Genomic DNA, 12970 nt, shown 5'->3' on the forward strand with positions numbered 1-12970 from the left:
TCAGCCAACATGGGGCGAACGCTCCCACCGGGTGAGCCAGAGGCCGCCCCTTTTTTTTATAGACTTGAGTGCTCAGTAGAAGAAAGTGATACTAGATTTGGCCATGAATCACAATCATCTCTACTCAGTGTAGACCTTCTAGGTCTACTGTGTCCCCAAAACACTCTATGCGGGACAGAATGTGGTCTAGCGATGTCTGTAATGCCCTTAATTTCAGTATGAAATTAGCTGTGTTGCAGCAAACTTCAAACACATTAATTATAGACGACTCTCTCTTAGGAGCAGCCGCTCTCTATCACACTGCAAACAAAACGAGGAACGAGTGAGTAAAAGAGGAAAGAGTGATAGAAGGGAGAGGGGGAGTTCTGCTCCACTTCTATTCCTAAGAACAGAAGAAAGAAAACAAGAAGGCATTTAAAACAGTGAAAGCAGAGGAAAGTGGTGCAGAGCTGGGGCCCGGGGGTGATGAGCCTTAACCTGTCGTAGATGTAAAGTGTTAAAGCTATAGAGAGCAAACTGGAAAGAGGAAAAAAGAGAAGGTGACGTCCTAATCTACCACAATTGGCTCATTAACTCAAAAGTGATCAACAGGACACAAATATGCAATAGGAGTTGAAGGGAGTGAAGGAAAATAGTGGCAGGCAGCCCCAAGCAAAGGAGAGTCTGAGAGCACTCTGCTTAAAGGGAGGTGTCAACCTACCATCCTCTTTGGTTTTCATCCTCACTGGGGCACTCTCAGGGCCCGGGCCCACGTGAGTGTGTGCCCTCACCCACACCTGATACTCAGTCCACTTCTCCAGGCCCTCCAGCACATAGCTGGTGGCATCTGCGCCGATGCCCGTCACCTCATGCCGCTCCGTGTCCTCTCCAGCCAGAGCCTGGTAGCTGACTGTGTAGCGCACAATGGCGCCGTGGCGGCTAGCGGCGGGCGGTGCCACCCAACTCACCTTGAGACTGGTGGAGCTCAGGCTGACCAGCTGTACATCCTGAGGGGGGGCGGATGGGGCTGTAGGGGGAGGGGAGCACAACCACATGTACGGGGGCACGGACCAAGCAAACAAAAAATAAACAAAAACGCATGCAAACTAACGCAAAACGGTGAAAGCTTTTTGTACAGCAGTCAATATGAAAATTAAAATGTAATATTCGAAATGTCAATGTAATATTTTTGAATTTCACCACCTACAGTATGTATAAAAAAAATCAAGCTACATATGAAGACTGAAATTGTATAATTTTCCTGCTCATCTGACACATATCCATATTGAGCAGATTTATGTATTTTCTATTGCACTGCATATACATTTTTTTTTTTTTATGAAATCCAAATTGGGACAGGCGTTACACACAGTATCTGTGGTACCAAGTGTTTAGCAGCCTGGGGCGGCTTTTTGTAATAGTTTTCAATGGGAATAAAACTTTTTGCTCGCTGCTTTTGCTTTGCTGAGCGCCTTGTGTTTTTTCTGCTTTATGTGCCTCATGTTTTTGCATGTTTTGACGCCTCAAGATGAAGAAACAGTGAAAAAGAAGTGTCCAACGTCACACAGTACAAAGCTAGTTTTGATGTTTATTTTCTTTGATTTTGATTCTATCTGAAGTAAATTATATCAGGGTCCAGCAACCTATTCCATGTTTTGGAAATGTCATCTACTGTACCTTATAATGTTAGTCTATTTTGAGTTATTTTCTGAGCTGGTGAGATTCACAAATAATTTTTACTCATACTGTAGGTCATGTATTACATTGCAAGTTGGAATATTACATTTTCATTTTTTATACTGAATACAAAAACTTCCATACTAAACAGGATGCTGCCTCCAGACTGAGAGATTGGCTGCAAAAACACATTACTAGGCTACTGCTGAAGCTGTGTTTGGCACTGTATTTATGCGAGAGGCCATGAAACTACAGGGTGGGATGAACCGAATATACAAAAAGCCAAAATTGTACAAGGCTATGTTGTTATAAAGACGTAATTTGTTCCTAACTGCCCTTTCTGTTGCCTCTCGCAGTATGCAGATTGAGCAATAAACTGGTCATAGATGTGTGTGAGATGTGTGTGAACAAGTGCTTGACAGTGTTGACTGGTGTTCACACATTGATGCAGAAGCTCTGGGCTTCCTAACAGTGTTTGTCAGACCCTGCTCAGTGCTGCAGCTGAGATACACTGGGCTGTCTTCGAAGTCATACATAAAGCTATCATTACATAATCATTAACAGTCATGAACATTCCAGCTATTGTCAACATCTGGTTTGCAGCCACCGCAATGGAAAACAATATTGTTATTATTATCAGATGGGACAAATTTCTAAATGTTTAAGATTTACTGCAACAATGTGCTGCTCTGTTATTAACCCTTTGTATTTGAATGACTGTAATTAAACTGGCAATGTTGTAGCAGTATGGTTTTGGTCTGTAAAATGACTGTCTAACAGGTCATCAACGTTTCATTTAATGTCTCAGCACAATATCGACAAGCCAGATTCAATTCAATTCTGTCCACCCCACCCTGCTTTGTTTTATAATAACAACCAACTTTGGCTAGTATGTGTAGAAACACAAATAACATATACAGTATAACATGTCTAGAGTCTGGAATTATAAGATTACTGCAATAAATAAATAATTATTTGCAACAGCCGTATTTTAAAATATATGTAAACTCTTAAGTCCAGAGGTAAAAAACCAATAAACATTTTTAAACTAGGAACAAGAACAAAACAAAACACAATATCATTTATACATTTCATGCATCTAACTCAATCACAAACATATTCAACTCTACAAAAAAGGCCTCTTCAGAGGAGTATAAAAAGAACCAAACAAAAAGAAAATTCAAACAAAGGTGTTCTTACAAAGCATGCCCATGAAATTTCTTATTTAATAAGCAGAGCAATGAAGAGTTAGCTCAAATATGAATTCAATAAACACATGCCAGAACATTAAACTCCACCTTTCCAAACACAGAAGATAACTGAGTCTCCACCAGGTGGTCCCTGATCCACAAACGAGTGGACAGGAAACCACAAAGACCTGATAACAACGTGTGTATTACAAAAAAAGGCGACAGGCTGAATCAAAATAATGCTAATGATTTGCTAAATAGATTGTGATATTCAGGTTCTGATGAAAAATCTGCTAGATCAAAGTCAAATTGGATGAGGGGAGGACAACACCAGAGGAAATACATCCGCCTCCGAGGCAAAAATGAGTAAGACAAAGAGTGGGCTTAAAATAGAGACACAAATTATAGATGAAGATAAAACACCTCTATCTACCTATCCCTCCTCCAAATGACAAAGTCCAATATATATAATACATATATAGAACTGTTTCACTGCTGTCTTTGGTTTCCATCCTGTGTTCTGATTTTTTGCTTTGGAGATAACCTTTTGTTTCAAATCTGATTATGAATTGCACCTTGAACTACTGAGTTTCAATTGTTACTTATATATAGAATTTTCCTTTTCGTTTTAGGTAAAGCATCACACAACTTTTACAGACTGTGTAAAGCCTATAGCTGAGTAGCAGAGTTGTAGTGTTACATCTTATACAAACAGTTGAGTTCTGTTCATTGCTCTGAATCTTAAAAAAAAATGATACTAACATTTAAATGCAGCACTAGAAAATGTCACACTTTCCCACTGCCTATTTGCCTCAGAACCTTCCCAAGGCTGATGCTTATTTCATGCACACCATCCTCCCGCCGCATGAAATTCAAATTCTGTTCTCCAAATTTGGTGTCCTTGTGACTCCTGCTGTCAAGAGGCCCAAGGACACAGACTCATCACCACTCGTGATCTCAAGCGACAGTTATATAACTCTGTGGTTGTCAGAGATGTTAGCTATTCAATGATAGTGTCTGTCCTAATGGGGAAAGATTTTTCAAAAAGAGATATCCATACCTTCTGTCCAGTCTATTGTATTCTTTTCTTTTCTAGACCATTGCTAAATAAAACGTAATATATCAAAATCTGATCCTTCCTTTACTGTTTTCTACTGTGTCAACCACAGCCTGCTAGTGTTGCAGGGCTCTACAGTGCAGCATTTTGTGGCATATGCAAGTGAAAATTAGAGTGTTTAAATGTGCGAACCGGTGCGAGTGCGCACAAATCAGCTGTTACTAATTAACGTTAATTCCATGATTAACTTGATGGCAGGCCAAAAGTAAATGTTTCTGTTGTTGGTTTTGTGTGTTCTCTGCAAGCTGGTGTCTGTACTCAAATGTCTATTGTGAGGGCAGAAGCTCCACTCTGTAACATCTCTGAACAACCGCGAGTAGACTGAGAGTTTCTGTACTGAGTGATATGTCTACTCTCTGGCAGGTTCAGGAGTCACATTCTCCCAATTAAGTCATACCATAGATATAACTAAAGAACAAATTAGAAAAGTACAATTATTCATATGAACCTTTTGTTTTAGATAAAATGTAGTTCTGTTCAGGGCAAATGTAAAGAATATAAGCCTCCCGGGTGTGGTGGTACAATCGTGGTGCCATCACAGCAAAAATAACAGCAGTCAGCTGGAAGAGAGTGACATTTTAAGTGCTGGTACTGTAAAAGCACATAATGATATGAGGCAAAATAACACAGCACAGCTCACGAATGTGGGAACATGACACATTAAACGTACCTTTGACACTGAACACAGGGCCTGCCCTCAGATAGACGGACAGGAGGGTTAGTGTTGGTGACAGAGGGGAGGTGGTGGAAGCGTGAGGCTGACCGGGATGGCTGCACTGTCAGCAATTTATGTTGTGCTGAAATTGACTTGACATTCACGTTTCCAACGCTGTCTGATTTAAGCTCTATGAAACGCTCCTGCCTAAACCTAAACCTGCTTCAGCTGGCTGTGCTTAAAAATTACCGGTTAGTGGACAACAAGGACATAAGACACAAGGAAAAAATGTACTTACTGGACTGGGCGGTGCGAGCCTCGATGGGCTGGGTGTAGACGCCTAAACCCATTTCAGAACGGGCTGCCAGCGAGAAACGGTACAAGGTGTCAGGCTTTAGACCGTCCACAGCATAGGAGCCAGCTGGGTTGAAGAGCACATGTATCTGGAGGGGTTTGAATTAGACAGAAAGATACCAATAAATTTAAATCACAGTCACACAAGTCTCCTCATGTGCTAGAATGGTAGTAATTGTTGTATTGTTTGACATGGAGTAATTAATGTTCAACTGAAATCCTAGCCTAGACTGCTGTCTCTCTTTCCTTCATGCATACAAAGTAGAGAATGCAGCCAAATGTGAGAGCAACTTGTTCTAAAACCAAATTGTCCTCAAGTTTACAACTGGTGCAGCGATCTAGCAGAGTTGAAGGAAGGGCCACAATACAGACAGACAGAACAGAACAAGTTTGCTGTCTGTTACTACAGTAAATCTTTCTCATCAGCTGGGGAGTTGACTGCATAACTACAATAACTTTGTTGCAGCCGACGTTTCCCATTCAGAGAAATTGCATCATAAAAAACAAGATTAATTTGTCTGCAATCTCAGAGCAGAATATGAGACAGTATAAATGAGATAGATAGATAGATAGATAGATAGATAGATAGATAGATAGATAGATAGATAGATAGATAGATAGATAGATGGTATGTAGGAGAGAAAATAAGGTCATACAATAGTTATAACTTCATGTTGTTATTCATTTTGTTATTCTAACCTTGTTCTCTGAGCCGGCCTCCCAGTACTGCAACTCATACTTTGTGATAGGGTCCTGTACGGGCCACAGCCATGTTAGCATGATGCGGCTGTCCAGCTCGGCTTCAGCCTCAAAGCTGGACGGCTGGGCAGGGACTGGGCACAGAGGGGCGAGAGGACAGAGGTTTTAAAGAACAAAAAAGAAGAGAAGAATTAAAGAACAAAAAAAGCGCATTACTAAAGCTGAATGTTCTCCACAGCATCAGCAGCAATCACATCCTCCCCAAAACTGATTGTACGGAAAGGCATTTGCATGTGGGAGACAAACATACACAAATAGCCTTATGAGCCCTTTCACATATGCTATAGGTTCATACAATACACACAACACTGGCCAAATAAAATACTTCAGCTAAATATACATGCCTAACCTAAGCTGTTACCTTGACTTGTCATCTGCACATGAAGATACACACATCAAACAGAGCCACACACAGTGACTGGCTGCTCACCTCCCTGCTGGGTTTTGACTTGCAGGATGTCAGAAGGTGGCCCGTCACCTACAGAGGTGAAGCCCAGCACCCTGAGGCTGTAGGTGATATCAGGAGTCAGGCCAGAGATGGTAGTCAGACTGCTGTCATCTGTGTTGTGTTTCTGCCAGGCGCTGAGCGGAGCTGTCAGGTCCGAGCTGTAGTAGACCCGGTAACCCCTGATTTGCCCGTTGGGTTCCTCAGGCGGTTCCCACTGCACCAGCATTGTACTGGCGCTCAGCATGCGCGCTTGGACGTGCAGAGGTGGCGAGGAGGGGGCCTGCTCACCGGTGCGCGTCTCCACAGGGTCGCTGGGCGGCCCGCGGCCAATGTTGTTGACAGCCATGACACGAAACTCATACTCAGAGTAGGGGCTAAGTCCACCAATGCTGTAACGGGTAGTTGCCACACCTTCCACTTCCTGAAAGCCATTATCTGAGGACTTGGCTCTGTACTGGATCATATAGTAGGAGACGGGTTCTGGGTTTCCAGAGTCCCAGGTGAGAGTCACACTGGTGGCTGTGGTCTCAGTCACAATGAGGGAGGTGGGGGGCTTTGGCAAGGCTGAGGAAAGAGAAGCGGGGTATTAGCTTTGACATCAAGAATGGACTTTTAGGACTTGTGGGTAATTTGAGAGAAATTGGATATATGACACATTTGATACTATGATTCTCAAAATGCAGGCACAATACAGCTAAAATCAGCTCTTGTGGAAAAAAAGGCATGACTGGTCTCTGTAACTAGCACTGAATGATTGTTTCATAAGCTAATCCTTATAGTGCTGTCAGCAGCCATTATCTCCAAATGAATAGAAAACCTAGACTGAAATCCTAATTTGTGTTATAACCGGCCTGGCCATTACTGACAATACAAGAAAATTGCAAGAGTGATTTCCATTGTGACTGGACAACACATACAAAACAGAGGGTCTTCATTATGGCTTCCTTAAAGGGGTGTGTATTGCTGTGGTCCCTCTAAATGACATGAAAAGTGGGATCAATACAGACGACAACTGATAAGAGAGGCTGCGATGGGTAGACTACACACGCACATACTCACCTACACACAGGTGGGTAGAGCCACATTCACACAACGTGAAGAAAGAAACATACCTGCCCCTGACATCAATGCTCATTGACAAAGAGACTGCAAACAGCAACAGCCTTTCATTTTTACCTCTCAGTATCAACAACAACAACAACCATAGCACACAGGCAGTAATGATTATGTACAAGATGTTTCAGAAGCCTTTTTAAAGTGGTTTGTTCCGTTTTATAAGATTTCATAATCAGATCTTTGGGTGACTCAAATCAACTGCAATGTTCGCATCGTCACAGCAACAACCTACCACATAGATAGAAGTAACAACAAGTCTGAACTGGTTTGAACAACAGCCCTCACCTTTGACAGTGACCTGAGCGGTGGCTTCTATCATGCCCAGAGAGGAGATGGCCACGCAGGTGTAGTTGGCCGACTCACGGATGTTGGTGACCTCTAGCACGTTTCGTCCCAATGGCATCTCTTCCTCCTTGGTTAGCTCCACCTGACCCATCGTCCACTTGACGTAGGGCATTGGCGAGCCCACTGCCACACATGTCAGGTTGACGCTGCCACCTGGCATCACCTCTTGGTTGGTGGGTGGAATGGAGAATCTGGGTGGGACTCTTCGCACTAAGGGGATGAAGAGAGGCAGGGAAAAAATAGTGATTAGGTATATGTTAGGTGACTATGACGGTTTTATGTGATTTCATGAATGGTCTTCCACCACCACAAGGCCAAAAAACTAACTCAGAAAAGCTAACCTAATGGAGGGATGATCGTCTTTTGTCCTGATGTGCAGGCGAGCACAATGGGAATATAATATAATATATATATAATAGGACCGTCTCAAAATGGCTCTGGAAATTCACAAGAAAACTTTGAGGGGGTGGTTTATCCTCTTGCCTACAAAAGGGGATATAATAAAAAAATAGCTCAGTTTTGCTGGAGACTGTCTGGCCGTCTTTTGTCAGAGTGTCAAATGGTAGCGAGAGTTGCATCATTGAGGGACCCTGTGGAGATGGCATTGTTTGATTTCTCCTCCCGCTCCCTCTCTTTGGCTCCTTCTGCTCAGCCTGTCTTTCTCCCTCCCTCTCTTTGTGCAGTTCTGATATGCAGATAGGCTGACATTAAAAAGGGTTCCCATGGAGACAAGAAGGGCCCGTTGACGTCGCCAGGGACAAGGCAAACACCGATGCAGAGGCTCCATGCAATACTGAAAAGCTTGCCCAGAATAAACAGGCAGTCAGCATTTACATATGACTTGTTTTCTGTCTAAATAAAGATACACAAGAAATGCCTGCCATATTTACACACTTCAGATCTTTTTACTGGTAACTTTTGGCAACCATAACACACTTATTCGCTTGATATGTCAACTGCCAACGACTGCTATGTGAACATCCATCAGTGTCAGACCTGTTAAATGTATGATATGCTGAACATTTCCATAGTAAGTGTAAGAAGGAGCAGCTCTGACTTCTTTAACCTTGGTTATGGATAACGTGAAGCCAAGCCAAACATTTAGCTTCCTAGTGAGGACCTATTATACCTACTATCCCACAACTGCTGCTCATGTGTATTCAAAACACTATAGCATGCATTTATACTGCTTGTTTCCCCTAATGCACTACAACATCTCTGTGTCTCTCTGGAAAAAAAGCCCTTGACTGTAATTGCTCTTTTGCACCGGCCTCCATGAAAATGGATTTTCAAATGTGAGTCTCCCTCCACCTTCCCTCTCCCCCCACCTTTCACCCCTCCCTCCCCAAACTAATTTGAACCAGAACGTTGTTATAGCCATGCTTGTTATTCCCCTCATTATGTGGTGAAATGGAAAAAACACAAAAGCACCTTTTGAGATTCCAGTCAGGAGACGGCTGGTTCTCTGGACCGTACCATAATAAGGGGGGACCTGGCTCACACTCATCTGAATTTTCCCAAAATAATTGTGGTTCTGTATGTTTTTTTTTTTTTTTTAAATCAATACAATCATGTGAGCTTAAACTACATGGCTCGATATCTCATAAAAATATTAATATCCCAAGTCTGAGCCACAAAACACACTGAATCATGCATGTTTTTGGTATTTGGGCTTTTGTTTGTTTCAGACAGTTACCAAGATAAATCAAAGCTTTGCAGTTTGTTTAATAAGAACTAACCTTTTCAGAGGGTGTGTGGCAAACAAAAAAATCCATTTAACACTGGGAGCAGTTAAGAGGTCAACAAAGGTTTAGGACGAAGTAATGATGACCATTATTATTATTATATATATATATATATATATATATTAATAATAATAATGTAAAGTTTACAAAATGACTCAATGGACAAGGGGACAAAACTGGTGAGTTTCTGCATAATAAAGGAAGGAAATAAGTGACTCATATTAACAGTCCAGAAAGAATAACATCCAAGAGCGATGACATCTTTGAGGTTCACAGGCATATGGCTGATTTTTAAATGAAAACGCCAGACAGGCCGAGTAGTGTTACCAGCCTGGGAACAGGACAGGGACAACATTCTCAAGCAAAGCATGCACAGGAGCTGAGGAAAGATATGGGATGGGATCACAAGTCTGAGTACACTTGGAGAGGAAGATAAAGGAGGAACTTTAGGTCCAATTTGACTGAGCATCTGATTTCCAGTATGACTAATTCACAACAGACTTTCCTTTGAGTATTTGCGAGAAAAAAGCATTAGTATTCCACTTATGTTGGTAACCACTTGGGTCTTCTCATACAACTGTAACATCTGCAAGTGCTGCTATTTTTCACAACACATGCTTATGAAAAAGAGAAACCTGAGAGGAGCAGCGCTAATGTAAGACCATTACGCTCAAAGTATCTGTTATTCTTTCATGATTCCATAGACTAAACAGTGCTAAGAGCAGTCAGTCAATGGGGCCTGTGTATATTGAACACTTAATGTTGTGAATAATTCATGGCGTGCGGTTAAGTTTGGAGAGGTGCTGTGGAACAAAATGACTAGAGGGCAGGTAATTGTTATTGATTTCCCCGAAGCCTCTCTCCTGTTGAGAGCAGCGTGGAGAGACGGGCTCCAGGACTCTATCAAAACCACAAAATAAGCCCCGTCTCCACTCTGCATGCCTGCTTGCTGGATACCTATACATTTAACTGCCTTGACAAAGTGCCCAAGGATAGCAGAACCCGTCCAGTCAATCAATATCTGAGCAAACTGGCACACAGTCAGCAGGCCCCCACGCTTCCTGGCAGCAGCGCTGGGCGATGCTGCTGCCATGATGGCTGATCATCCCCCCTGTCAGCACACTGCCAGCTCATTCTTAAATATTCTACAGGTCAGCTCTTTGAGCAGCAGTGTTTTGTGAAGAGATAATTTCCAAAACATTAGCTCTTTCTTGGACATTGTCAATGTCATCTAACCTTAACTCTAAGGACCAAATCTCCTGATATTAACTATTCCCTTAACGTTTTTAATGATTAATTTAACACAACATAATACATGTATTAATAACTTATTTCCTGCAGGGCCTCCTGCTGCAACATCACATGAAGATGGGGTGGATGTCTGTCTTCCCATTAGGCTAACATGTGCCTATCACATCCTTTAGTCTCTGGGTAGAGGATGCCCATGGCGGTGCAGACATACAGTAATCCCCTGAGAACGGCTTTGTCAGTTCTGATACCCATGTCCCTCAGTGGGAAGCAGGGGTGTTGCTGCATAAATACCTGACAAATCTGGTTGCCACCTGAATACCGGAGTAATCCATCACGCACCTCTGATGGGCCTACAGAGGCGGATGGAAAGCCTGAGGGTGAAAGGCGCTAACGTTCTTGGTGGATGTGGTTGACTTTGACAATATGGGTGTGGTTGGAAAGAATGCATGGCTACATAACACAACAGAGATCTAATAATGACTTAAGCAAACTTCACGGGGACTCCTTGTGTGTCTTGGCAAAACTCAAATAGAAACGCGGTTTGGGGGAGTGGCATTGGAAGGCATGCAAGAACTATTCCGGGATTCATGCAAAACACGACACATTTACACTATCATGGATTAGGGAGAGCTATTATTAATATTTTTGTTTTTTAAAGGAAGGGAAGGGATATCAATGTCTTTGTCAGAGGGTGTGGAAAGAAGGGTTGACCTCACCTAAAGTCTGCATTAAATTGGGAAGAGATTAAGAGTGAAAATGACCAACCTTCACGCTGATCTGTTTGTGGATGAAGTGATTTGATGAAGGTGAGCAATGAAAAGGTGGGGAGAGGAAGACAACACAGTGAAACAGTACAGTGTTTCCGTAGACACAGTGGAGGTTAGTGACATGGCCAAGATAGGCAATAAGTAACACAGCATACATACAGTACCAGGGAGAGAAACTCACTTTTACAAATTATTTTTCATTGGCATCTTTATCAATTGGTATTGCAATTAACAAATTACATTGTCTATATCTGTACAGTTAAGTGTGCAGTTAAATCTATTTGATTTCTTATCATTAAGGATAGACTGAAAGGGCATTTCTCATATCAAGAGTACTTGTTGATGTAAAGGACACTAGATGTGCTCCTGCACACAATCATTTTCTTCATAAAATTGACCTGAATTGATCATTTTGTAAGTTTCTCCTCTCTGACACACAGACACACACAGAGAACAGTATGAAGATATTTTAGTAAGAGAAAAGCCCGACTGCAGCACTTTATCCTCTGTGACATATTGACATGTCACATGGATATATGAAGGAGTGCCAGCAGACAGAAGCTGACATCCCTCCTCCGTTGTGGGATAAGCACTTGACAAATGAGCGCTCATGCACATTCACAGGACGCTTGTGATTCTGCCCATGTTGATGGAGTCCACCTTTAGAGGAGGGTCACCAGAAGCGACCCACAGCAAACAAGGTGTGTGCACGCACCTGTACACATACAAACACGCACACACTCTTAATGGATGAGAAGTGGAAGGACATAAATAGATGCACAGACAGGAAGAGAAAAACGATCCATGAGCAGACCCCCCCCTCTTCAGTCTCACCCTCCCACACACAGAAATATAAGGACATCATTTTCTGGTGACTCTAAAATGTCAAGACAAGGGTGCTGACAGTGGTGCTGGCTGTATATTTGTGTACCTGCAGACATAAATTGGATCAGGTAGCTACAGTGAGTGGGAAAAAACAGTTTCGCTGACACAAAACACCATCCCATAGCAAGCCATTTAATGTAAGTCTGACAGGTGTGTGTGTGTGTGTGTGTGTGTGTGTGTGTGTGTGTGTGTGGGTGGGTGTGGGTGTGTGTGGGTGTTAGAAGGGGGTTGATAGAGAATGATACCACAATTCGTTGTCTCATGGTAATCTTTTCATGTAGTCTCAAGTAGTGGTAATTAGTAGTACATTTTATTTTAAGGCTACAGATTAATGTTCTAACCAGGAAGGATGGAATTCTTAAAAGGTGCTGAATTTAATCAAGTAAAAGAGTCTAATATGTATGTACTCAAAAGTAATATATATATATATATATATACACACATATAAACACCATTAATCTTAGAATTGTAACTAATGCATTTATTTGTTCACAGCCCAAGTATCAGTTTAACTTTGTGCTGGAAGTTTTTACAGCCTGCTGCTACACATCAGCACTGTAAAATGGAACAGTTGTCAAATGATGGCAGTTTGCTTCCAAAACTTGTCACGTTTACAAGTTTGAAAGCAGATGTAAGCTTGTAAATCTAAAACACCTCTGGTGTCTCGGAATAAAAACAACAA

General features: G+C 42.1%; 1 protein-coding gene across 3 annotated transcripts in view; it reads right to left on the reverse strand.

The window, feature by feature from the left end:
* The window catches only part of ptprfb (protein tyrosine phosphatase receptor type Fb), a 180385-nt gene that overhangs the window by 60687 nt on the left and 106728 nt on the right, over nt 1–12970 (reverse strand). For all 3 annotated transcript variants that reach the window (XM_078264242.1, XM_078264243.1, XM_078264241.1), the window contains exons 7-11: nt 7581–7850; nt 6162–6743; nt 5672–5805; nt 4917–5061; nt 701–1006 (exon numbers count right to left, since the gene is read on the reverse strand). In XM_078264242.1, coding sequence (XP_078120368.1) covers nt 701–1006; nt 4917–5061; nt 5672–5805; nt 6162–6743; nt 7581–7850 — 1437 coding nt within the window. The remainder of the gene's footprint in view (nt 1–700; nt 1007–4916; nt 5062–5671; nt 5806–6161; nt 6744–7580; nt 7851–12970) is intronic.

The sequence above is a fragment of the Sander vitreus genome, chromosome 12 (genome assembly GCF_031162955.1).
Source record: "Sander vitreus isolate 19-12246 chromosome 12, sanVit1, whole genome shotgun sequence".
NCBI lineage: Eukaryota > Metazoa > Chordata > Actinopteri > Perciformes > Percidae > Sander > Sander vitreus.